Source organism: Pleurodeles waltl, chromosome 6 (assembly GCF_031143425.1).
Source record: "Pleurodeles waltl isolate 20211129_DDA chromosome 6, aPleWal1.hap1.20221129, whole genome shotgun sequence".
NCBI lineage: Eukaryota > Metazoa > Chordata > Amphibia > Caudata > Salamandridae > Pleurodeles > Pleurodeles waltl.
In genome coordinates this window covers 1,430,055,008-1,430,078,380 of record NC_090445.1, presented here as the reverse complement: position 1 = coordinate 1,430,078,380, position 23,373 = coordinate 1,430,055,008, and the positions used below count along the sequence as shown (strand labels likewise).

The following is a 23,373-nucleotide window of genomic DNA, read 5'->3' as shown; positions in this document are numbered from 1 at the left end:
TGCAACATAATCAACAAACGTGCAAAGACATTGGGAGATTGATAGAAAAATGTTTACCAAGTGCCAGTATATGGGCATTCAGGGTTTAATTAACCCCAAAAAAGGTTTTTGTTGATTTGATCATGATCCCTGACAGTGCTTGCATATTCATCGCAGTTGGCTGTCATCTTGGAAGCAGTTTTATATTTTTCAACTAGTTCTCTATCTGTGCTCTGTATCTTCCTTGATTGAAGGGATGTTGAAAATATTGCCCAGATACCCAACTAGATGGCAGCAGAGATCTGTGTATAGGGGGACAAACTATTAGTGACTTAGTTATTTAGCGCAGTCTTTGTTGCCAGTTAAATCACTTCTAATTGCTGTTGTTTACAGGGAAAGTCTGCTAACCGCAAGGCACTCTCGCAGCGCCAACGTTGCAGCTGGGCCATTCCTAAAAGTAATGACTATGATGAAGTTTTGTAGAGCAGTAACATTTGCCACCCTGTGCATGTCTTGCAGTCACTCTCTGCCTCTTCTGGAGTTGAATAACAGCGCACAAAAGAGGACTGAGGGAAACTCTTTACTTAGATTATGTGGATAACCATTGCTGTTTTTCATCATCCTGTTTTTTCTCTTGAAGTTGGTTATAGATGAGGCCCAGTAAGTCTGATTGGAGTGAAGTTACTTACACATTGACTACATTATTCCTAGGTAGTAAAATATGTAATTTCCAACATTCATCATCAGTCACAACTGCGTTCAAGAAGTGACGAAGGCTACATTGTTTAGTGGATGAGAGCATGGCAGTGTATGTACTGTCATGCATATATAGTACCTATCAGATCCTATAAATAATTTTGAGAAGTAGTTTCTGGGTTTGCTACTTTGTGTCAGGCACTGGTAGTTTAGTAATAGCACAGACCCTGTGGAATAGAAGAAATCAAGTGACATTCTTTGAAAGATGGTGCACCTTTTGCAGATACAAAAATTTTGATTGTGAATTTCTTTCTCTGCAAAGATTACCAGAGGAATGTTACAATCGCAGACAAATATGGGTTAGGTTTAAAATATAAGTTTAAAAAAAAATAAAGTCTTCAAAATTCAACATCACTTTTTTTTAGGAACATAGACATTTGTTTCTAAATATTGAAGTGAGGTTGATGTGGGCTCATATAAGACTCGCTAATGCATCATATGTTTACGAATCACAAGGACTTTAAATATTAATCAAATTGCTTCATGTTTGCATGTGTTCATTTGCTCTTAAATCAGTAAAGTAGGGGAGATACCATAAGTTTCTGATTCTGAATCCCTTTGATGTGCTTACTATGGGAACAAAATATAACTGTCAACAATTTACTGTTTTAGTATTTTTGATGTTTAATCCTATTGTTATCTTTAATAATAATATTTTAAAATAGTAATTTAAGGTGTTTTTTCCTTCACTGTTTGTAATATAATTGTTGATAAACCTCTGTCTGGATTAAGTTTTTAGGGTTTAAGTTTGTATTAAGAACACTTGAGTGTTTACTTTGTATTTATCCACGATGAAAATGCAGTTTTTCATGAAAAGATTCCAAAAGGAGGACTGAGTGGAGCGAATCAATGCATATAGGTAGGTTAGAAATGCTTGCTAGATTATTTATCTTGAACCTGGTGTACTCTATAGCAGAGGAGTGCTGGTGATGATGCTGTCCATATTTCCATTTGTCCCAGGTAATCCAGATTGTCTGAAATAGAAAATTGTCTGAAAGAGAAAAGGCACTGTTTAGGGCTGGTCTCTTTGGGGTTAGTGATAATATGCAGTCATTGACTACTGAAGCAAGTAAAGCCTCTCCACATGGATTCTGACAGGACAGACAAAGGGAAATGGTTCACTCATTCTGGGTGCCAATTTAGTTTTGTGATTGTCTGTTTTCTGTAGTGCAAGGCATTTGGTGGTCGATCTCTGGTCCAGTGTCCTCTATTTCTCTGTGGACTGGCTTTTGCATGACCCACATTGAACTGTGCTTCTGAATGGGGAGCCAGGCTTTGATCTTTTCCATGGAGGGCAGCATTTGTCTTTTCCTTAATTTGTCCTTGAGGATCACCTTCTACCTGGGGTGTCCAGAAAACCGGTCCACTTCTAAATGTAACTGGTGCTCAGAGCTGCTTTTGAGTGAAAGGATGACTTAAAAACAATGGCAAGGCAGTATTTAAACCAGGTTTGTGATCATATCAAGGGTGCCACATCCCAATCGGGGAAGCTGCAACATTTGAATTCAGATAGCCCCAGTTAATTTTGAAGTACAGGCAGAATGAAAGTTGGCGGCACAAACTGGTCAAATAATCTAAATGAGCTAGACAAACTTTTCTGCTTGTCCAGCACCTGTGCAGCAACTACCTTCTGCTGAGGGAAAAATAAAGGAAAGAAGGGCTGTGTGTCGTTGATCTGGGAAATTGGCTTCCCTGTTAAAATTCACCCTTGTATGGTAGACAAACCTATTTTTAACTCCTGGGCGATTTGGTCTGTCTTGTGTACCTGTTGCATTCAGTTCTTTTGTTGCCTTGGTGCAGACTGAAAGATGTTTTTTCATTATGTCTTAGTATTAGGGTATTTATTTTGGTGACCTTTCCAACTATTAGCTAATTTAGTTGTGTTTGTTCGTCTTCATAGAAATATTTTTTTGATCTGTAAAAGATAAAACTGCAATTAGCATGTATTTCTGCATTTGTATAGCTGATAATGTAATCATGCACTTAAATAACTGTATAGTTGAGAGATTCAATCATATATCATGCAACATGACACACTTGCCTTATTACGATTGTAGTCCAAATACATACTTTTGCAGATATTTAACTATTTCACTGATGTGGTGTTTTTTTTACCCTTCTGCTAGAGCTGTCTTTTAAAATTCCTTGTTAGATGTTTAAAACACATAAACCTATTTAGTCTTTCCTTTGTACACCCAGGCAAGCTATAAATGATGTTTTCTGCACATTCAGTGCAATATATTGATTCATGTCTGCAACAATATCTCACTGAATGGCGAAGATATTCTGAAAAAAGAGATGTTTTGCCTCTTATAACAGATTTGCTTTATATTTGGTTTCATGACTCAAGTAATTAACCACACATCCAGAAACCCTATCCAAGAGATTGTTGCACTGAATTTCTGAAGTATGTAAGTACCAAATACCTGTGTTTTCCTAGGTGATGGGGTCTGCTCAGTTAGTTAAGTAACATTAGTGCAGGCCACTCTGTTGTGGCTGAAACACTGTTTATAGTGAACTGCTCATTTGACATTGAACCCAAGACTGCCTGGAAAGAATGACAATTACATACTTTCTAATTCTAATTAACTTAGCATCTACTGGTGCAGTCTAGACCTTCCTCCTTCAAATCACCTGGCAGGTAAAATGCATTTAACATGGCAATTGTTAGAATTTCAGCAATTGTCCAGAGTGCATGCTTATGATAGTCTTACTCATCTGTACCTTTTTGGTTCTACTGAGTATGGGAGAATCAGATGTGTTTTTTTTGGTGTTTGGGCCACTGATATGCAACAAACTAGAAGCAGTTCGTTCAGTAAACTTCAAAAGCAACTGAAAGGAAACTACTGTTTGAGAGTACCTGTCTTTTGGTCTTGTGTATCACCCCTGGACTGCATAGAAAACTTCTGCAGCTGTATATTTTCAGCTTCACGAGATCTTGAGATTTCTATTGCTAGGTGCCAGCCCTCCCACCAAGTGGCTGAGACATAACATGGTAATTCCCTCTGTTTTTATCAAGCACAAACCTATCCCTGACCAGGCTTGACTTTTTTTTGTCTGTGTTCTGTTATGTTTCCTGAGTATGTGGTTCTCACTATCTGGACATGTAGGTGATTTGAATATTGATATCCCCACTAGTCTAATAATATTAATTAATTTGGGGTGTTCTTCCCTGGGTGATGACTGCATTATTGTGGGCCCAGGTACCGCTGGCACCATGAAAATCTATCAGTCCCAGAGACTTATAGAGAATCTTGAAATGCTGGCTGATATGGAAGTTACCAAGAATATACTGAAAATGCAATTTAAAAAAATCCTAATTTATTTACATTTATTTGACTAAAACCCCCAGGACTAAAGGCAAATTACAAAAGTCCCATTTTTCAGCATTCTTACACCTCTCCAGAACAAAAAAGGTACCCCAATTGTATGGGTGGGCCTATTGCCAATGTGAAGACCACATGCTTGGTCACTGTTCTGTTTTTTCCTGTTGCCTGTGAGGTGCCCACCCTGAAAAGGGAGATACTTACTTTGTTACCTAAAGTATGGTAATACTGGGTGCTATGACTTTTGCTGCTACCACACATTCTACATCATTCTGACTCAAATTTTAGGAAATTCTGTAGTATGTTTTGGGTAAGAGTAAGTGGTGGCATTCATGCAAACCACTCCACTCTGGTCTCATACAGGTATCTAGGTTTCAGAAATATCCCACACTAGGGTCCAAGTACCACACCTACCAGCATCCCAAAAAATCAGCCCAATTCAAACTTAATTTTTGTGAATGGAATGGTGGCATTCGTAGACATTTACTGCCCTCAGTACATGCTTCTGTTTTATTTGGCAGAAGTGTTGGAACACAGGATGGTAGAACGGATGTTATTGTATATTAAATTTTTCTCCAGGTTTTTTTTTGTTCCTTGTAATAGGCCAGTGTCCACAAGAACACTTATTGGAGAATAAAAACGTGAATTAGAATCGCATAGCATTACGAGCAATCCAAAATTCTGATTGGCACAAATGGATTCTATCCATAAAGTTACATTCTTTGGTACATTTCAAAAGTACACAGCTTTCATTCACACCCCCACCCCCGTTTCTGTTCATTAGATCTGTTCACCAGATTTCTTATTTACAATTGGTTCATTGGCAGCACAAAGTAAAAACACATTACTTGTCAGCAGTCTGTAGGTTTCAAGGATCACTTATGGCTTTCACACCTCTTTTCAACAAACTGCAAACAGGTGTCAAGCACATCAAATAGGAAATGTATTTTTTCTATTGCTAAGAAAAAATTGAAACTGCCTTTGGCTCCTTGCCTGGGGCACATAAGTGGAGTCTGCCACACCTTGAGCCAGAGGTAGTTTATTTTGTATCTTTGGCTAGGGCACATACCTAAGACTTCATCCTCTCACAGTGCTTCTTTCAGAGGGAGAAGCATTGTGAGAGGAAGAAGTCATTTGAAATGAACTGGAAAGTTGGAATACGAAGGGTAGGGGTTGAGACAACCCCAATACCTTCGCTTTCAAGCCATACTTCTATATATGTTTTTGTATATTGGTAAAGTGGATTGAATTTTAGGACGGAAGCTGAAAGGAGTTAGGCCGCCCCTCCTTTACACCTTGGTACCCCTCTTGACCCATGAAGCTGTACACTATTCTACTTAGAACAGTTTTCCAGATCTTCAGCCAACATACTATTCTTAGACAGCCTCATTCTTTGTTGCAGATCAGTTATCAGATTTCTCTGATTACTTGAATGCGAGACAGCATCTCAGCTTCCTTTGCTATTCCATTGGCTAGCCCCTGCTGGAACCGCGTATACTCTTTCTCTTGCTTCAGCTTGAGGTGACATTGTATGGTCCATGTGCCAAAGGAGTATAGTCCTCAGTGGCGTTTGTTGAGCATCTCCTTACAAAACTTACAGATTACTGAGAGGACATTGTTTCTTCTCACCTGACGGACATCAGTCTAAAATTTCCTTCAAGGTCTTCTTCAGTTCCACCATCACCCTAGAGCCGATCACCTCTTCAACAGCAGATGGTCTTAGAATCCCTTATTATGTCTTGTCTGGATTGGGCTGTAGGCTCTCCCGACAAATCTGCTCCGGTCTTTTGCTCTTTCCGAAATGGTGGAGGTGCCTCCTTTCGCTATTGTTTCGACATATTTCTTTGTGGTTGTGGGTTTCCTGTTGTCTTAACCTGTCAGGTAGTTATAGTACTTTTCAAATGTAAAAGTCTCCCACATAGGGTGGAGGAAGTCCCATCCTGGTTGCTAGGTGCCCTGGCGACTCCAAACATTAAAAGAAGTAGACTTGAGCATGAGCTTCTGCTTAAGAATTAAATGTGCTGGCAGAGAGACTGAAAAAGAGCCATTTCATAGGGGGAACTAGTGTAATGAGCCCAAGTGTGTTGATACGATATGGACTTGGCACACTCAAAATGTCACCCACAGTCTGGGGCTTCATCAACTGAATAACGTACTTTGTCAGGCACGACTCATGCAAAGCAAATCAATCAAAGGTATTCCTTTGAATAACATTTATTTCATGCCAAGTCCTGTGTAATTGATTTCATCCCATTTTGTTTCTTCTGCAACACACTTCAAAGATTTCAATGGGAGTTAAAATGGGAATGTACTTTTTGACCCCGTATATTTTCACATTCTGGCATACATATGTATGTAGGTTTGTATGTATGTTTGTTAAGGTGCTAGCTGAAACTCAAGAAACTTGTGCCACCCCCTTGTGCTATGCATGGCATGATATAATTGATGGCCTCACAAGTGACATTATTGATTGCATCACTTATGACATCCACGGCATGCAGGATTGAACCATGCCTCTTTAAAAGGACCTGTGAATCATAATGAACAATTACAAAGGTTTGATTAGTTCCTAATATTGTCTTGCTCTGCTCTACATTTCAAATTATCTCCCACTGATCATTGCGGCCTTTGCCATAAGAGAGCTGTGTATCAAAGGAGAGAGTTTACATTTTTTTAACTTTGTTTTTGCTGTACGTTTGGGGATTCCAAACTATCTGCTTCTTTTGAAATGGCTTCTGGAGAGAAAAACAGAGGAGCATGAAGAGGAGAGAAAAGATGAACTCCGATGTTGATACTGAGTTAAAGATCACCATCCAGAATCCATTGTCTGGAAATTCTTCACTGTTCTACCTGGCGACAAACAATTGCCTTCCAATTAGTTGACATACACTATGTGCAGCAAGAAGCTGAGCAGAGGTAAATATAATTTTGGAATGTTTTCAGTGCATGAGTACATGTAGGTTTATATTCAATGATGGATATAAAAACCCTTTGAAGTCTGTTAAGCAACTTCAAAAAAATGCTTAACTCAAAAATGAATGAACAGATTTACACCAAACCAAAAAAAGCATGGTGTCTGACTAGAGTTAGTTTCATACCACCTTTTCTTCCCCTCAACATGGATCTCCACAACATTTGGCATGGAGGACTTCAGCTGGCAACCCTAATGGCAGATTTGGTGGATATTCGTCCATGGAGTTAAGTTGTAGGTCGATTTACAGCTGTTTAAATACAAAAATAAAAATAAAAAAGCTTTCCACAGTGGCACATATGTATATACAGTCAATACATGCTGCAAATGTTTGTGGGCCCTTTACCACTTAATTTCTTTTCTCAAATGATCAGGTAGTTTTCAGCGTAATTTGAGGAGCACTGGCATGGTTGATGTCATGTGAGATTGTATCTTTGATGATATTACTGATTACATCAAACACATCATGGGTCTTGTAATAAGTTAATGCACAAGCAGTGCACGGTCGAGCACAAGTTCTAATTAGCTCAGTGAATTATAACTGGTGAATATCAGTGTTTATGTTAATTTTTTTTTTAAACTCATTTTAAACCGAGCCATAGTGTTACTTCAGCCTTTGCTTTTTCAGGGAAAATATATGATATGTAACTTAACTGTATGCCCCTACTGCCATAAACTACAGTGGTAGTGCAAACACGGCTTCAAACCTACTTTGTGCAGGCTGACGGTGGCATTTTAAACACTGCAGTTCAACCTGTCACAATCAATCTGTTTGACCGGTCAGGACTTCACTTCTAAATATTTAGACATTCCACTGTAGTCCACAATGCAGAGTGCCTAGTATTTAAAAGTAGGACATATAGACCATTAATGTTAACATGTCCTTACATGAACACTAAAGCTATTTCTACTAGGGCAGGCCTAGCTGTCCTATGTAAAACCAGAGTACAGATTAAAATTAATAATACTGTAATTTGGGAATGGGACTAATAGGAAAATAATCAAACTATATTAATAGTTATTAAAAACTCAATTCAGTTGTGAAGTTATATTTTTAATAAATATTAAGGAAAAGTAACGTACATAAAGTTCTCCTTTCACTGCCCAATGTTTCCTGTAGGCTAATTTACATGTACTCAAACTTCTTCAGGCAGGAATTATCCTTTGAATATGTGTGAAATACTACTCCACAGGAGCAAACAATGGGCTGACCTGAATGGGTAGAAATGACTCCCCTGAATCTCACCATATATGCTAGGCTGGGGCTGTGTGCTTCCTTATTAACTTTGCAATGTCAAATCCTGCTTGAACGGTCTGCTGGGTTTACATATAGCATTTTTCAGCACACTTTAAAAGCAGAGAAAAGAGTGCCAAGGCAATTCTTGTGTAACCCTACTTTTGTTCTATCAGACCTCTGTCTCTGGGGTTATTCTTTGTACACTGGCTGCCTCAAACTGGATTTTAGTATTACATATGGAGGACACTAGGAATACCATAGTACAATCACCACCCCCACCCCCAAGCTTTCAGAGCCCCAGGTGAGTGTGACAGAAGCCTTTCGCCATCTTGAAAATGCCCAGTGTGGGTAGTGTTGTCCCTGGGAACTTTTATTACATTGGTAAGTTGGTGGGAATGTGTCCGGGGCACATTCTAACTTGTGCATGCATAAATGTGTCATCTCCATGCACACACTTCAGAACACTCCTGGACCTGTGACAGATGAGAAGAGGACTGGACCTGGTGTCTTTGACCTGAGAGGACCCCTTAAGGCATGGACCTCCTCTACTTAAGACAAAAAAGTGGACACCAGAGGCTATAAGGTTACTTCGTGTTAAAGCTACAGGGACATAAACAGCTACAAGCCCATGTGTGACAACTCCTATTGACTTTGGGTTGATCCGAACCTGACACTGGCACTAGGCCAGCATCACAAGTGTACACAATGTTTTTATCGGCACAAGTGGGGCGATGCAGGGTGTTAGGAATTTTGCGGATTTCTGAAGGTTTTAAAAGTTTCCATCACAGGAATCCATGGATAATGCATGATTTCAGGCAAAGTTTGATGTTTGCAGGGCATTATATGAGAAAGCCTCATGGGATTCATGCAAGAGACACCATCCTGGAATCTTTGTTGTCTCTTTATTAAAAATGTCTGTTGTGATTGGTAGGTTTCCATGGGTAGTGACTGAACACCATCCCACGGATAACTCTATTGCTAATCTCTCCACGTATCACTTCAGGGTCTTTTGTGTCATGATCTGCACTGAGAAATATTCCAGCCCCTGCCCTGATGATGACTCTGTTGGTGAACTAAGAAGCAAATCAGGAGTCATGTATACCCTCTAAGTGGGCTAGATTTTTATTATACATGGGTGTGAGGAGTTGGATGTACTAATTGATGTGGCACCTTATTGTGGAGTACACTCGCAAATACTATTTTGGGACATGTTCAGCTTGTTTACATAATCTTAACTCAACCCTTGGTAATTGTTGCTGTGAGGTAAAAGGCTTGTCAGAGTAACTTAGTGCAAAGACTTCTCAAACCCGGTTGGGCGTCCAATTCCCACTGGACAGAGGTCTAGGAGGTCAGAGCGGATACTTTACACAGTTACCTTGACACCACAGTGTTTTTAGGGCAAGTTCGACCATAGACATCAATGGAGTGGTCCTGATGCTGATGATACAGGCTTAAGATGCTCAAAAGTTGCTTTGATTGTGGTGCTGTCGCAGGGGTGTTTTTGTGGTTGCTCTTTGGTCCACAGGTAAAGTGGGGCAACTTTGACTCAGGGTCCCTCGAGGTTCTGAATGTTGTAGTAGCAAGCCAGGCAGTGCTTGGCTCCTAGTCTCCTTGCGCTGCGGTCTTAGTGAAATCCTTAAGTGAGGGCTATTATCTATTAGATGCAACAAATCCGGTCTTGGACAGCACTCCTGGGTCGGGCAGATTTGGGTGCAACTTTTAGCTATCTTGTATTTGTCCTTCGGGCACCATGCGACTGATAGCAGCGAACCATCTGCAATAGCTACCAACTTGTCGGTTTGGGCTTCTTCTTCTCGTGTCCCTGGACCTGGTTCCAGTTAATCAGCCAACTGATCCATGCAGTCTCTACTTGATCTGGTGCCTGAAATCAACTTTTCCCTGAGCCAGTGCAGTCCAAACTGCACTGGCCCAAAGTGCAGGAGATGCCCTTTCAACGATGCAGCCTCTCTTTGTGTGGTTCCAAGGGCATCTTGGTAGTCCTCCTTCGGGCCTCTCTTCAAATCCAACCTGATCTGAGGGGCAGGCTGCCAAAGGTGCCATATTTATCCCAAGAAAGAGCCCTGAGGGGACATTGTGGTCACTAGTCAGTGGGCTATTGGGTCCCCTCCATCCTATTGATGTTTCCTGTGCTGTGTGGCACCTGTGTGGCTATCCCAGAGTGCAGCAATCTTGCCCCTTTGAAGAGGGCATGACACTTTTTTGTTCTTGAGGACTTGGTAGCACAGCCTAGTGGTGTGACAACAAGAGCTACACACCCATGGAGACACTGGTATGGTGATGGGTTTTCCCTCTCTGACTCAGTCTCCATTTTGTCTCCGGGAACAAAAGGCATCCTACTCAGGGGTTTTAATAATTCTGCTCTTACAAAGGCGGTTTCTCCTTTGGTGCTCGCCATTGTGAGGCCGCTGAGCTAGCCGGAGTACAGAATTGCAACTTTCTAAAAGTTGCTAAACTTGAATTGTCACATTAGATTCAACCTGGGCATAAGGTCGGGTTTAATGCCATGATTAGTTTGAGGTCTTGTATGACCCAGTTACGTAGACCCATTCAGACATAAGGTGGGCTGCGGTGCCAACTGGTAACCCTGTATTAGCCAAAGGAACTACTAACATTTCCACAGCAAAAAGACAATTTGAAAATGTTGCCGTTCCAATGTTTGAAAAATATACCTTACTTAACTTAGCAGCTCCTGGCCATAGGGCTCTATAGGCCTTCGTTAGGGGAGACTCAGATATATTGTTTAGGAAAGGGTTGGCTTTGCCATTGGTTTGAATGGCAAAGTCGAGCTGGCTGTGTAAACACTTCCCTTCCAGGCTTCAGTGGCATTTTGTACTTTGTTACACACAGGGTGATTCAAACAGTGCTGACTCAACACTCTGCCTTATATTCCCTAGGTACCCTGGTTGCCATATACCAGGGACTTGGAGGTAAGTCAGTCTTTGCCAAATGGATATAGCTAATTCAAAATGTAATTTGTTTGGGGTTAAAAGACTGGCACTGAGGTCTGGCTAGCCGGTCTCAGTGCACTGTTAGTAAAACAAAAACACCAGCATCAGTCCAAAAATGCGGAGTTGTATGTGCAAAAAAGAGGCATTTCCTTACAGTGAAGCAAAAGTTTAGTCCATTAAACCAAACACAAGGTTTTTGTTTTGTTTTTTTTGTCCCGCAAACATGCTGAACTCGCATATTTGAAGGTGTTCTTGTATGTGATAATGAAGAAAAAGGCGACTTGAACTGAAGTATTTGCCTGGGATCACACAATTTGAGACAAGTTCATGGAGCTAGCACATTACACTTAGGTTTAGTAGATTATTCAGATCACTAGACCCTCAGGTCCGGTACATTTGTCTGACATTTTGAGTCCTGCCTGGATGTTGCCAGTAATGAATGGGGAACAACCACTGTCGCTAAATGAGAGGACAGAATGGGACAGGGAATCGCTACTAGAGCCCCAACCTCAATTGGGACTGTTTAATTGGTACTGGAGGTCATATTTTTTTCTTTGTGAGTATTTGACAGGACCATGACTAATTGCTGCTGTGCTTATTTTGATTTGTGAGCCACGTTCACTATCCTCTATCCGCAGTCCCTAAACCTGCTTCCTCCACCACCTGAAGGAGCCTGAAATTGCTTGGACAACGCTTAGCATTAAAGTCAAGCTCAGAAGAGATAATTGGCCCAGTCACTCAGAAACCATAGTAAGTTGGGCCCTGGTTCATCACAAGTGAAAGGCCTCAATCTCTACAATTGGGCCAATAGCCCCTCCTTTCCCCATTGCCTTCTGAAAGAGGTTCTGACAGTTTTATTTTGTTACAATATTGCGGCTTTAATGTCCCTCCATAGTTCAGTGCTAAGGAACATACAAGGTGTATGTTGTGCTTCATAAACTACACCTAAATATAAACTGTCATTAGCACCACAACACTTACCCTTTAAGGGTTGAGAACCTTGGTTGTCTCTCTAGTCAAACTTAGATTTACTCACAAAATATTTGTTTTTTGGGACAGTGCTTATGCAGTGATGTCATGTCCAAATACTTCTAAAATCAGTTTGTCACCTATTGATATAGTAAGGATACCGTTTTAGAAGTGTTCTACAATACATTTAAGAACTTGCTTTTATGTCCCTATATGCATCTCACTAATACTATCACACAGGGGTGAACAGCATGTGCATGCACAAAGTAAAATGTAATGATTTATATTTAATAATAATGTAAATAATGAACTCCAATTTCATTAGCCACACCAGTCTCACTCCTGACCAGACCTTGCAGAGAGCAGGAGGAGGTGGGTAAGCAAACGTGTAGAGGAAGGAGGCACAGTGAACTAGTATATTTACTTTCCTGTATTTTAAATATCAGTACCTTGTTGATTTTCATTCACTTCAGAATCTTTAAATGTACTGTAGCCATGCAGAATTACAGAAACTATAGAAATGAAACTGGAATTGCAGCAGACCATATTAATTATTACATGTAAATTTCATAAATTAATTTGAGCTCCTGATGTACATATTTCTTTCTTTGTCACCCAACACCTGACATAATGTGAAATGGTCCATTGCTCCTTAGATAGGTTCATGCTATATGAACACCAATACACACCATGGTGTAGTCTGAACTATCTAGTATCCACAGTCATATTTAGCTTTTACTGTTATTGATTTGAGAATTCTGTACATAGCTCGTTGTATAAGTTCTTTACTTCTGCATTAAAAATGTTGAGCTTTACACAGCATGCATTACCTTAAAGATGTAGTGGAAGGCTGGTTCTTTCCGCTTTGCATAGTATTATGGAGACATGTTTTGGGTGAGGAGAGGTAGGTTTCTTAGCATCAGTAATGGAGCAGAAGCAGGTGTCTCTGCCAAAGGACTACTTGTAGTACTTCATTGTACGCTTGCATTTGTTATAGTGACTCTTTAAATACCCAAATAAAGTTGTTTCAAATAGAAAATCTGTATTTCAGCCATTTGATTAGCTTTGTTGGCTAACATGTTTTATTTTGCTTATTCATAGATGGGTCCCCCTATAGTGTATTGTCCACTATGCCTTCTGATTCTGAAAGCAGCAGCTCCCTCAGCAGCATTGGTGAGTCAGGCAGTACTTTATGCTATCTAACGATTACATTTTATCCTTGTGAATAAGTTTTACAATATTGACATTTAGATTATTTTACAAAACTAAATTCATAACCAGTCTTCCAACTGTAAAACAGGCAATCATTTCCAAGGTGTCCCGTATGTAAAATGTGTATGTATTAGTTTCCAAGGCTGTTAATTTTATGTTGAAAAACATAGAGAGCATTACTCATGAGGTCTGTCTCTTGTAAGCATTTATTTAATGTTCAGTATTTGAAACCATTTTTTGAAAATAAGTATGGATTAATCAATATTTATTGTGATGAAAGGAGATGGATTGTGAAGCTGACCTATCAGAATACAGTGTATAATATCTTGATGTTGCTCACCAGTGACAACCAATGCACTATTCATTCTGTAGTTTTTTATAAATCATTAAGGTATACTTTTTTTTTCCAGGAAGGAGGAACATTGTGGCTTTACTGTCTCTCTCACATGAAGAACATGACATTTCTGAATCTCATCTCTATTGGCGCATATGCTGTCTAAAACCTAACTAATCCTCTGTTTTTATGTATACTTCTCCGTTGCTCCCCCACCTTGGTTTGAATTTTATAACTGCCAGTTGCAATTACACATTTATTTCTTCCCCAAGATCCATCCTGTCCTGGATAGCTGTTACTGAAGTTTAACTACACGGTCCTAGCAGTATCAGTTTGTGGTCCTACTTTTCGGCCTGACAACTGCATGTCTCACTGGAGTATTCAGTTGTGACGACTTCACCTAGAGAGTCCATGTATTTCTGCACTTGGATGAATAGGTGGTGATAGAGAGGTTTCTGGCGATGGTCAATGAACATCTTCAAAACAGCTAGAACCTCTTGCAAAAATTAAGGTTTACCATCAAAACCCTGAAATATTACCTTACCGCAATGCAGAGGTTGACCTTTAAAGATTTCAGATTAGTATGGAAAATCGTGACGGGATTCCAATGTTTCTGACACTGATCCTAGTTCTGCACATTCCTTGCCTTATGGATCTTTTTGCCCCCCCTGCCAGTAGATGGCAGATGAGAGCCCTTTAGCAGTGCCTGAAAAAGCAGCAGCTCCAACACTAGGGCAGACACTCTTATCTGGTGCATATATTAGAGTCAGTAGATCCAGATCTTTACTAGTGTTTATGTACTCCAGCCTACTTGTTGGTCGCCCTTCAGCCCTCTGCTGAGGTGCAGGTATTATGGTCACAGATCCCTTCTTTGTGTGCTGGGGTGTCCATCTTGGAGTATGACGGAGCGGGCCTTTGATCATTGTCTGAGCAACTCATGCACACATTAATGCTTGAAATGGGGGCAGTCCACTGGGCCATGAAGACCTTTTTTGTTTCATTTTCGGACAGCACTATTCAGATTCTATCCTACAGAAACCAGCTCTTGCCACTGTGTCAAATGAAAAGTGAACAATTGTAGACCCTGTGTTGGGAGTCTGGATTCACAGTAGCAGTGGGCATAACCTAGAGAAATTAGGAGTCCATATGTTTCTGTACTTGAATGACTACTGTTAGAAATTGGTTCTCTAATTGAAAGAAATATGCACCCTGTATTCTGGGCAAGTCCATGACAATTCGTAAATTAGCCTGTGCTCACCCTCTGGTAGCTTGGCACAGAGCAGGCAGGCATAACTTAGAAGGCAAAGTGTGAAGTACTTGTGTAACACACACGCAATCTGAGAAATACCATAGAAAAAGGCTTCACACAGATGTAGAAACAAATCTGGTTAGTTGTACGTTTAGCATAATACAGATCCAATTCTCAAACAGCGAAGTATTGACTTTGTAGATTCAAAAGTAGTAAGATTAATGTGCAAAAAGCTAATGGATCAAAGGGGTGGTGCCAGGGACTTCTCGTCCCAGGAGTGCAATATCCTTGATTGTGCTCCTATCGGAGAGCGTGGTGCAGGCGTGTGGAGCAGTTACAGTTGAAGGCCAGCAGCAAGTGAAAGCAGGGCCGCACAAGTTGAAGGTGAGGGAGGTCACAAACGTAAGCATGAAGCAGGGCAAAAGTCACTTGGGTTGAATCTGGAGGTGAGTGGTGAAGGAAAGCTGGGCCACTTTGAGCAGGTCACAAATGTGCGAGGCAATGCTGGGCAAAAGCCCCTCTGGTTGAGGCTGAAGGTGAGCAGCAATGAAAAGCTGGAATGCTCTATACAGGCCACAGTTGGAAGATGCTGAGCTGGGTAAATGACGTTTGGATTAAAGCTGAATGTGAGCAGCAAAGGAAAGCAGGGGCTGCTCCGACACATAACAGATGTGAGCGGTGAAGCTGGTCAAAAGCTGCTTGGGTTAAAGCTGAAGGTGAGCGGCAAATAAAAGCAGGGCTGCTCGGGCATTTCAGAGATGTGAGATGTGAAGCTGGGCAAAAGCCGCTCTGGTTAAAGCTGAAGGCAAGCGGTAAAATAAAGCAGTGCAGGTGGGAGTGGACTCTAGACACTACCCTTTGACGTGTAGATGTAAGCCCTTCCCAGCCTTCTCCCCGGGAAGACTCATCAGAATGCCGATGCATGCAGATGCAGTTGAATATCCTGTGCCGTGGGTGTCTGAAGGGAATGCACAAGTGTAACTATCGCTTAGCTCAAGCCAGACGTTTTGTTGGTGGTAGGCTGTGAACATACCAGGCAGTGAGTGCAGAGAAATGCCTACTTCCTAAAAGTGGCACTTCTAAAATAGTAATAATAAGTCTGACTTTACCAGTAAAGAGGATTTATTTTTACCATTCCAATGGTACTAAGCATGATGCAGCTACTCGTCTCCGATCAGAAATTACAACTTAAAGGTATTATAAGGAATTCCCAATGCTGGCCTATGAGAGGGGAAGGCCTCACAGTAATGACTTTTTGGAGTTTTTCATTACTAGGACATGAAAAACTTTAAAGTATGTGTTCTGCCTTTTGCTTGCATGGTACCATGCCCTATGGGCTACTTAGGGGTGAATTATATGTAAGAATCTTGTATCTACTTTTCTAATCCCAATTTGAACTGATTCACAGCTGCCTGCTTACAGTTCTCATTTTGAAACTTGCTTTTCTAGTGCCAGTGACTTTAGTCTGTAGTGTTGTGAACTTCATGTTCTTTTCGTTGACTCATCATTTACTGGATAAATGTGTTCTTCCCATGGTTTCTTCTGAAAGTGGTATGTGATTGTCCTATGGCTCACTCTATCTCTCTTCCATCTTTCTTCCTGCCTTTTCATTCTCCAGCGAGTAGGAGAAATTGCTTAGTATGCACTATCCTAGTATATTGACCACACTTGTCAGGATGGAGTATATTAGCAGCTTTTTGTTGGCTTTGTTGCAGCCAAGATGGGCATGACAGTGACCATTTGCACTAGTTTGAGTTGTGCCGGTCTCTGTAAGAAGATCTTCTATATCTTGGCCAAGAAAGACACTTCACTTGGGCCCTCCTTTCAAAGGCCTTGGCATCATCTGTTGCTCTCAGCAGAGGTGTTCCAACAGCTCACATCTGCGGACTCCCATATAGTCATTCTTGCATACTTTTGATAATCCCTCAGTCCTAAACTCTCAGTAACCAATACTTTGCCTGGACTGTGTTGCATGACGTCTCTGGGATTTTCCATCAAAGTTCTAATATCACATCTAATAACTCCACAGAGGCTCACTTTAATGTGACCTGTCCTGGGTATGATGCTGTTTTGAGACTTCCCTCCACCTCAGCAAGTGCAGCACCTTCGGGCCATCATCCTGATGTCTCAACCTTTTGACCTGGGTTTCAGAGAGAGCGGCTGTGAGGCTTCCTGTATCTTGCTGGTGGACCATGTCAGATGGTAAAATCGGGCTCTCCACTGGTCATTCAGGGTGTCTTCCGACAATGGAGGAAACTCTGGCTTAATCATTTCACCAACATTGTAAATGTGGAGTGTCCTAGTGTCCCGTGCAACCTCAGTCTAGTACTTGCATTTCTGATGTGCATCCCAGGCAAGCCAATGCACAGTTGCCCTTTGAGATTTCTAAAACCATATTCCTTATTGCGATCACTTGAGCTCGTTGCATGAGTGAACTAAAAGCGCTCTGTCTAGTAGTACACATGCCCAGTCAAACTAGTGTCCAGGACTGAAATAGCTTTCCTCCTGAAGTTTGCAGTGTCTTTCGACACTGGTATCACCCTGCAAGTGTTCTTAGATTCTTACAAAGCGAGAGAGAGACTTCATTGCCCAGATCCAAGGAGAGTTTTTTTTTTTTTTTTTTTTTTTTTACATTGATCGCACCGAAGACTTTCAAGAACGCTATCCACTCTTTTTAAGTTTCTCTGTGACCAAGAATGAAAGAGTTGTGCAGAAGTGAACCATCTCCGGATGGATTGCCCTTTGCATAAAGATCTGCTGTGGAATGTCTAAGAAACAACCGTCAGAAGGTCTTCAGGCTCATTTAACCAAAGCAAAAGCTGCTACACCACCTCAAGCACGAGGAGTGCCTGTACTGGACACCGGTCAGGCTACGACATATGTGTTGGTTCACAAACACTACTGCCTGGATAGTCCAGTCTGGCAGGAAGAAAACTTTTCCTGTTCAGTTCTGCAGCATTTCCTGGTCTGAGCCATTCCACAGATCCACCACTCGGAAAAGGTACTCCTTCCATATCTATTCAAAGTTGAGGTTAAAAGCATCCATGAGAAAACAAGTTACTTACCTTTGTTAACTCTCTTTCTGGTGAAACTTTATCTAAACACTCTTTCTTCATCAGCCCACCCTCCTTCCTGTTCTGTGGAAAGGACATTTTTGGTCCATGCTAAAAAGATTCCAAATTAGAGATCCATACACTGGTGCAGTCTGATTATTAAGGGCTCAGTGTCTGGCGTGGGCAGATGTTAAATAAAAAAAAACTACCATCAACACGTGGAGTTAGTGGTTATATTGTGTCCCCGCTGTCACTTCTGTGATGGGACGGACCTGATTCGGAGCCGCACAACAACACTTACTGGTGCACGACAGAATTGCTGAGAAAAATCTCCAGATCAAGTCAGCCTCCTGACGATATTCATAATGTGAGGAATCTGAGATTAAATACATTATCCACAAGAAAGAGCGATATGGCTGGTAAATAACATATTAGTTTGTAATGTTTGTCACAAGGCTGAAGACTACTAAAGTGATATTGTGGAACAAGAGAAGGAAAACCACTGAAGAATGTTAAAGAAAACTAAGAATAACATCGGGTCCTCCATACGTTGTGCCTTTTTCCTGTGTATTTTAAAAAAGGAACATGCATTAATAGCCCCAGCACATGCCATATTTATGACTTAGTCATTAATATGTATTTGGTTACTTTATCCTCAAAAGTACAGACAAATACAATCATGTTAAATAAAGTCCAAAACATCATAAACAATACAAATTTACGAGCAGCCCCACAACATTGCAGTTTATTCCAAGTGTAACAACAACATTTTTTAAGCAGATATAAAAGAGCAATTACGAACTCCATATGTTTTCCTCATTTGCATAACACACCTGCTACAATTGATCATTGCATAGCAGGTTTCCGTTGTCCCCAGCTGCAGTAAAAATATGATAGCAATTTTATGTTTTGTAATGTTAGCAGCTTCCAAAATGTGAGCTAGAAAGTGTTATTGAGAAGTACCAAATAGGGTATAAACGGTATAAAACAGAAGGTGCTTTGTGCAGATGAATTATGACAAAGACACGTGGGTAAATTTCAGGCCAGTTTCCACACATTCTGAATGAGAACAGAATTAGCAAAATATTAAATCTACCTTTTTAAAGTATGTCAGCATCTATATACCTCCATACCCCTGCCCCATATTGGCCCTAAGAAATACATTTGCTTTTATAGAGTATTAGTATCTCGTAGACTAGTTTATGACTAGCCATATGTAGTCTCTCCAGCTCCTTTATCAGTGTAATGCAGTGTCTCCCGCTGTCAAGAACTTGGCACTGCTGAAAACGTTTCTGGATCCAGTCTGTCACTTGGGGGTAAAATACGTAGAAATTAAGTGCAGAACTGAATAAGTTGTAGAAATTGTGTTTTTTGGTGGCATGTTGTACCTTTTACCCCATGTCATTTCTCTGTGGCAGACCATTTTAATTACTGTACTTTTCAACTTTGCCTTCCAAATGATCATTATTATTACTTAATAGATGTGTGTGTTCACAAAATGGTGTCAATTTGATGTAGGTTAACATGAGTGCATGCAGTTGCTTAAATGATATTCCTACTGAAGGATTGCAGCACGGCAAGAATAAGTGATGGTTTGAGTATTTTCGGAGAGGAGTAGGTCACAACTTTCCAAGCATTCATTTTCAAGGCCTGGCTTGACAGCAAACCTGTCACCAGATACTTAATTATCACTAGAGAGGTGCTTTGTCCCTGTTCATATCTTGATCCAGGAGTGCATATTTTGATTGGGCAGAGTTTGTGTGCTTCCACAAAATAGTGTTTGCCCTCCACACAACTGTAGCCATACTGTTTATTTATCCCGCGGCCTAAGCTTGAACTTCCCAGGGCACACATGCATAATACAATTAAGGTGTCTTGCATAACTAGGTAATTTATGGTGTTTTTCTGTGGCAGCTGCACAGATGGGAGAAGGGCAGTCATTAACATACATGGATATTTAGGTCTGGTTAGACAGGGCAACTGTTGCCTGACCTTTTAATCTACACCAGTAGTACTCTCCAATTCTTTGCTTTCACACAAATACATATCCATTCCCATGCCACTCACTAGTAATAATTCACATTACCATGCAACATTCTTTTAAAGCCGGACCTATTGGCGTTGATAATGCTTTGTTATTTTGTATAGTGGCTGTGATATTGTCTCTGTTTTCTATCAACAAGCTAAATTATGTATTGAGATGGTGTAGAGGCATTGATGGTGGTTTTCATGGCTACCTTTAGGCACAGGCACTCGAACAGACTTAAATCAAGTCTGTAACCTGTGTTAGTCCCCAGAACACAGGGTAGCGGATTGTGAGGCTTGTCTTTCCATCATTTTGAAATACACAGGAGAAGCATTGAAGATACTTCCAACATCTTTGGCCATGAAGATGTCACTGAAGAAGGAGACCAACAACCGGAGGCATCCACTGTGGAGGAAGAAGTGTTCTCTCTGGAGGGAAATTCCAACTCTGATCTGGAAGTGGAGGTGCCGGAAGTTACACTGGCTCAACAGTTCGTGGCTGCAGTTCCCTCTCTACCTCAGCACTATGTTGAACACCCTGAAAGGCTAAGAGACACACAGCCCCTTCTTATCAAGAAGATCTTGGACTGCCACTGACCTCTGGCCATCGGCGGCACTGAGTGACTGTTTTGAATGCCTTGCCCTCCTGCTCGCACCAAAACACCAGCTGAAGCCAATGCCTTCTGTATTGAGCACCTTGACGCACCGCCGACTGTTGTGGGTGCAGAGCCGACGCCCGACTGTCAATGTCAACCACATCAACTCCTAGTGGAACTTAGGCACCAAAACACAAACATGGCTCAGATTCGAAAACTTCGAAGCTGCCTCCCAAACCCGATTCTGTCAAGATAGTCGAGCCTATCCTTCACAAGCTGCAGGAGAAGTTAGATGCTCGACAGAAGCAAATGTGTATTCAGCCTCAAACTGGACACGTTCTTCCATGGTGGGTCCTTAGTTGTGTAGCCTGCACAAGTAATGGGCCAGCACTCAACCACCACTGGGAACCAAACACCCTATTGTAATGCTTGACTTTCATAGGGTAGGGTTGCAGAGCAGTTCAAGACTTACTGAAAAAGGGTGGTGTGGGCTAGTAATCCCCATTCACAAGCACACAAGAAAAACACTCAAGAAATGATTGTCCAGTCTGTGCTTTCTCTTTTAATAAAGTAAAAGTACATTTATTACACACACACACACACACACACTACTCAATACTACGCAACAGTTTTCAAATATCCACAAGTTGATGGAATTACTTTTGAATGACTGTGTAACCATTCTTGTCTCTCCCAAGGGGAGATATTGACCTACATGGCAGAATATTCCCTTGTAGTCCAATGCAATATTTGACTGTAACTTGGGAGTGAGAGCACCTGATTATGGCAATAAAGTACATCTTCTTTAATCACTGGTGGCTGTCAGACTCATTACTCAAATAAGCATCAACCAGGAACATATCTAAGCAGGCTGGAATTGTTGGTGTTGCTAGGATTACTCTCAGAGTAATCTACACAGTCTACCCAAACCCCGAAAGGGTGTGGGCCAAGGCTCATCCTAATTCATATTGAGTTAATCAACATAAAACTGATGTACAGTTGACATAGTCCCTAAAGGATATCATGTGGATGTTAATCATGAGGTAATACCATCTTTCACCCTGAGAGGGTTTCTTTGCATTTCTAAAGTACATTTAGCATATGCTTTCATTTTAGCTATAGTCCCTAAGGGACTTCCTTGCTGTGAAAACATCTGTAATTACAGCCTTTCACCCCTAGAGGCTACACCTCCCCCACTCATAACAACCACTATCCAGGCCACCAGAATTGCAGCCGTGATCTTTTGTCCTAGAGGGCTCAATCCCACCACCCAGAAACAATAGTTCCAGCTGATTCTCTATTTAAAAGACATTAGAGCTCTTGGTGGGGTTTCAGTTTCAAGTCCCAACCAACTTAGGGTGGGGATGTTGGGCAGTCATTGGCAGCCCACCCATCCATGTATGAAATGTTGGTGGTAACCCCATCTTCCTGGGGCCACCACAAGCCCGAAATGAGTAGCTTTGGAGGTAAAACATAATCTAGGCCTGCAGGGCATGAAGGGGCACTCCTCGCTGGAGCGTGAATATTACATCAGCAGCTCTCCCGCTGGTGAGTCCCCTGTCTTCCCCTGCCGGCTCCCCGTGTGGCCAGCACTTTCCTGTACTGCCACGGGAGCTGGCACACCATGGTGAGTCTTTCTGCTCCTGCGCGCAGACTTGTTGGGTACTGATGTTGAGCCGACTGGGGGAAGGGGGGGATTGGGGGGGGGAGCAGTGGCACTCCCTCTGCACCCTTAGGGCCCAGGGATGGGGTCCTGGGCCCCATCCTACACCTTCACGGGGAGCGCAACTGCGCTCCTCGACTGTCTTCCTTGTGGGGCCCTGGCGCTATATCCAGCCTGTCCCTCCCATCCTGATAATTTTAGAGTTTATCAGGAGTTAATTGATAGGACTGCTGCCTTTCATGTTGTACAACTCCACGAGGAACCTCAAGAAGAGAATTTCCTCTTTGAGACTCTTTCATCCACACAAAGGTCCATTGCAAGTTGGCCAGTTCTCAAACTGGCGGAGAAACCCTACTGCCTGATAAAGTAAACTTATTGATGTGGCGGGGAAAGAGTTGCGGCACAATCTGCCATTGGCATATTGTCAGCTCAATCGGTCTAGTTGTTCGATATGACTGCGCAAACTGGAATGAGAAGGAGTACCTCGTCCAGTATCTCTCATATGAACATAGAAAGAGAGGACAGGCGCTTGTCTCCAAAGGCAATCTAATATGAAACACATGAATGCCCTATGTGCTGGATGCTGCTGATATGGCAGCCAGAGGCATCAATGCCAGTATTCTCCTTAGACGCAACACATGGCTTCCTATTTCTGGCTCAAACCAGAGGTGCAATAGAGACTACTTAATGTACCATTCGACAAAGAACATTTCTTCGTTCCCCAAGTTGACCAGACTTTGGAGAAGATTAAAAAACACACAAACGGCGACATCAGTGGGGCCCTCCAAACATCTACTCCCCATGGCTCTTTTAGTCGCTTTAGCTTTTGTGGAGGCTTCAAAGCCACCTCTTCTGAGGCCTCCACCTTTTACCAACACCATCACAGCCAACATTCTTCCTATAAGAGGGTACATTAGAGGCTCATACAGGGGTATCAATGCCAAAGGTAGAGGCAAGGGTGCTTCCCCACGTAGTGGAACACCCACCACCAAACAGTGACTTCCTTCTCCTCCCCCCCCCCCCCCCCCCCCCCC

General features: G+C 41.7%; 1 protein-coding gene across 4 annotated transcripts in view; it reads left to right on the top strand.

Moving 5' to 3' along the window:
- DLG5 (discs large MAGUK scaffold protein 5) overlaps positions 1-23,373 on the top strand; it is a 1,179,851-nt gene that overhangs the window by 27,396 nt on the left and 1,129,082 nt on the right. For all 4 annotated transcript variants that reach the window (XM_069240807.1, XM_069240806.1, XM_069240808.1 and 1 more), the window contains exon 2: positions 13,309-13,380. In XM_069240807.1, the coding sequence (XP_069096908.1) occupies positions 13,309-13,380 (72 nt within the window). The remainder of the gene's footprint in view (positions 1-13,308; positions 13,381-23,373) is intronic.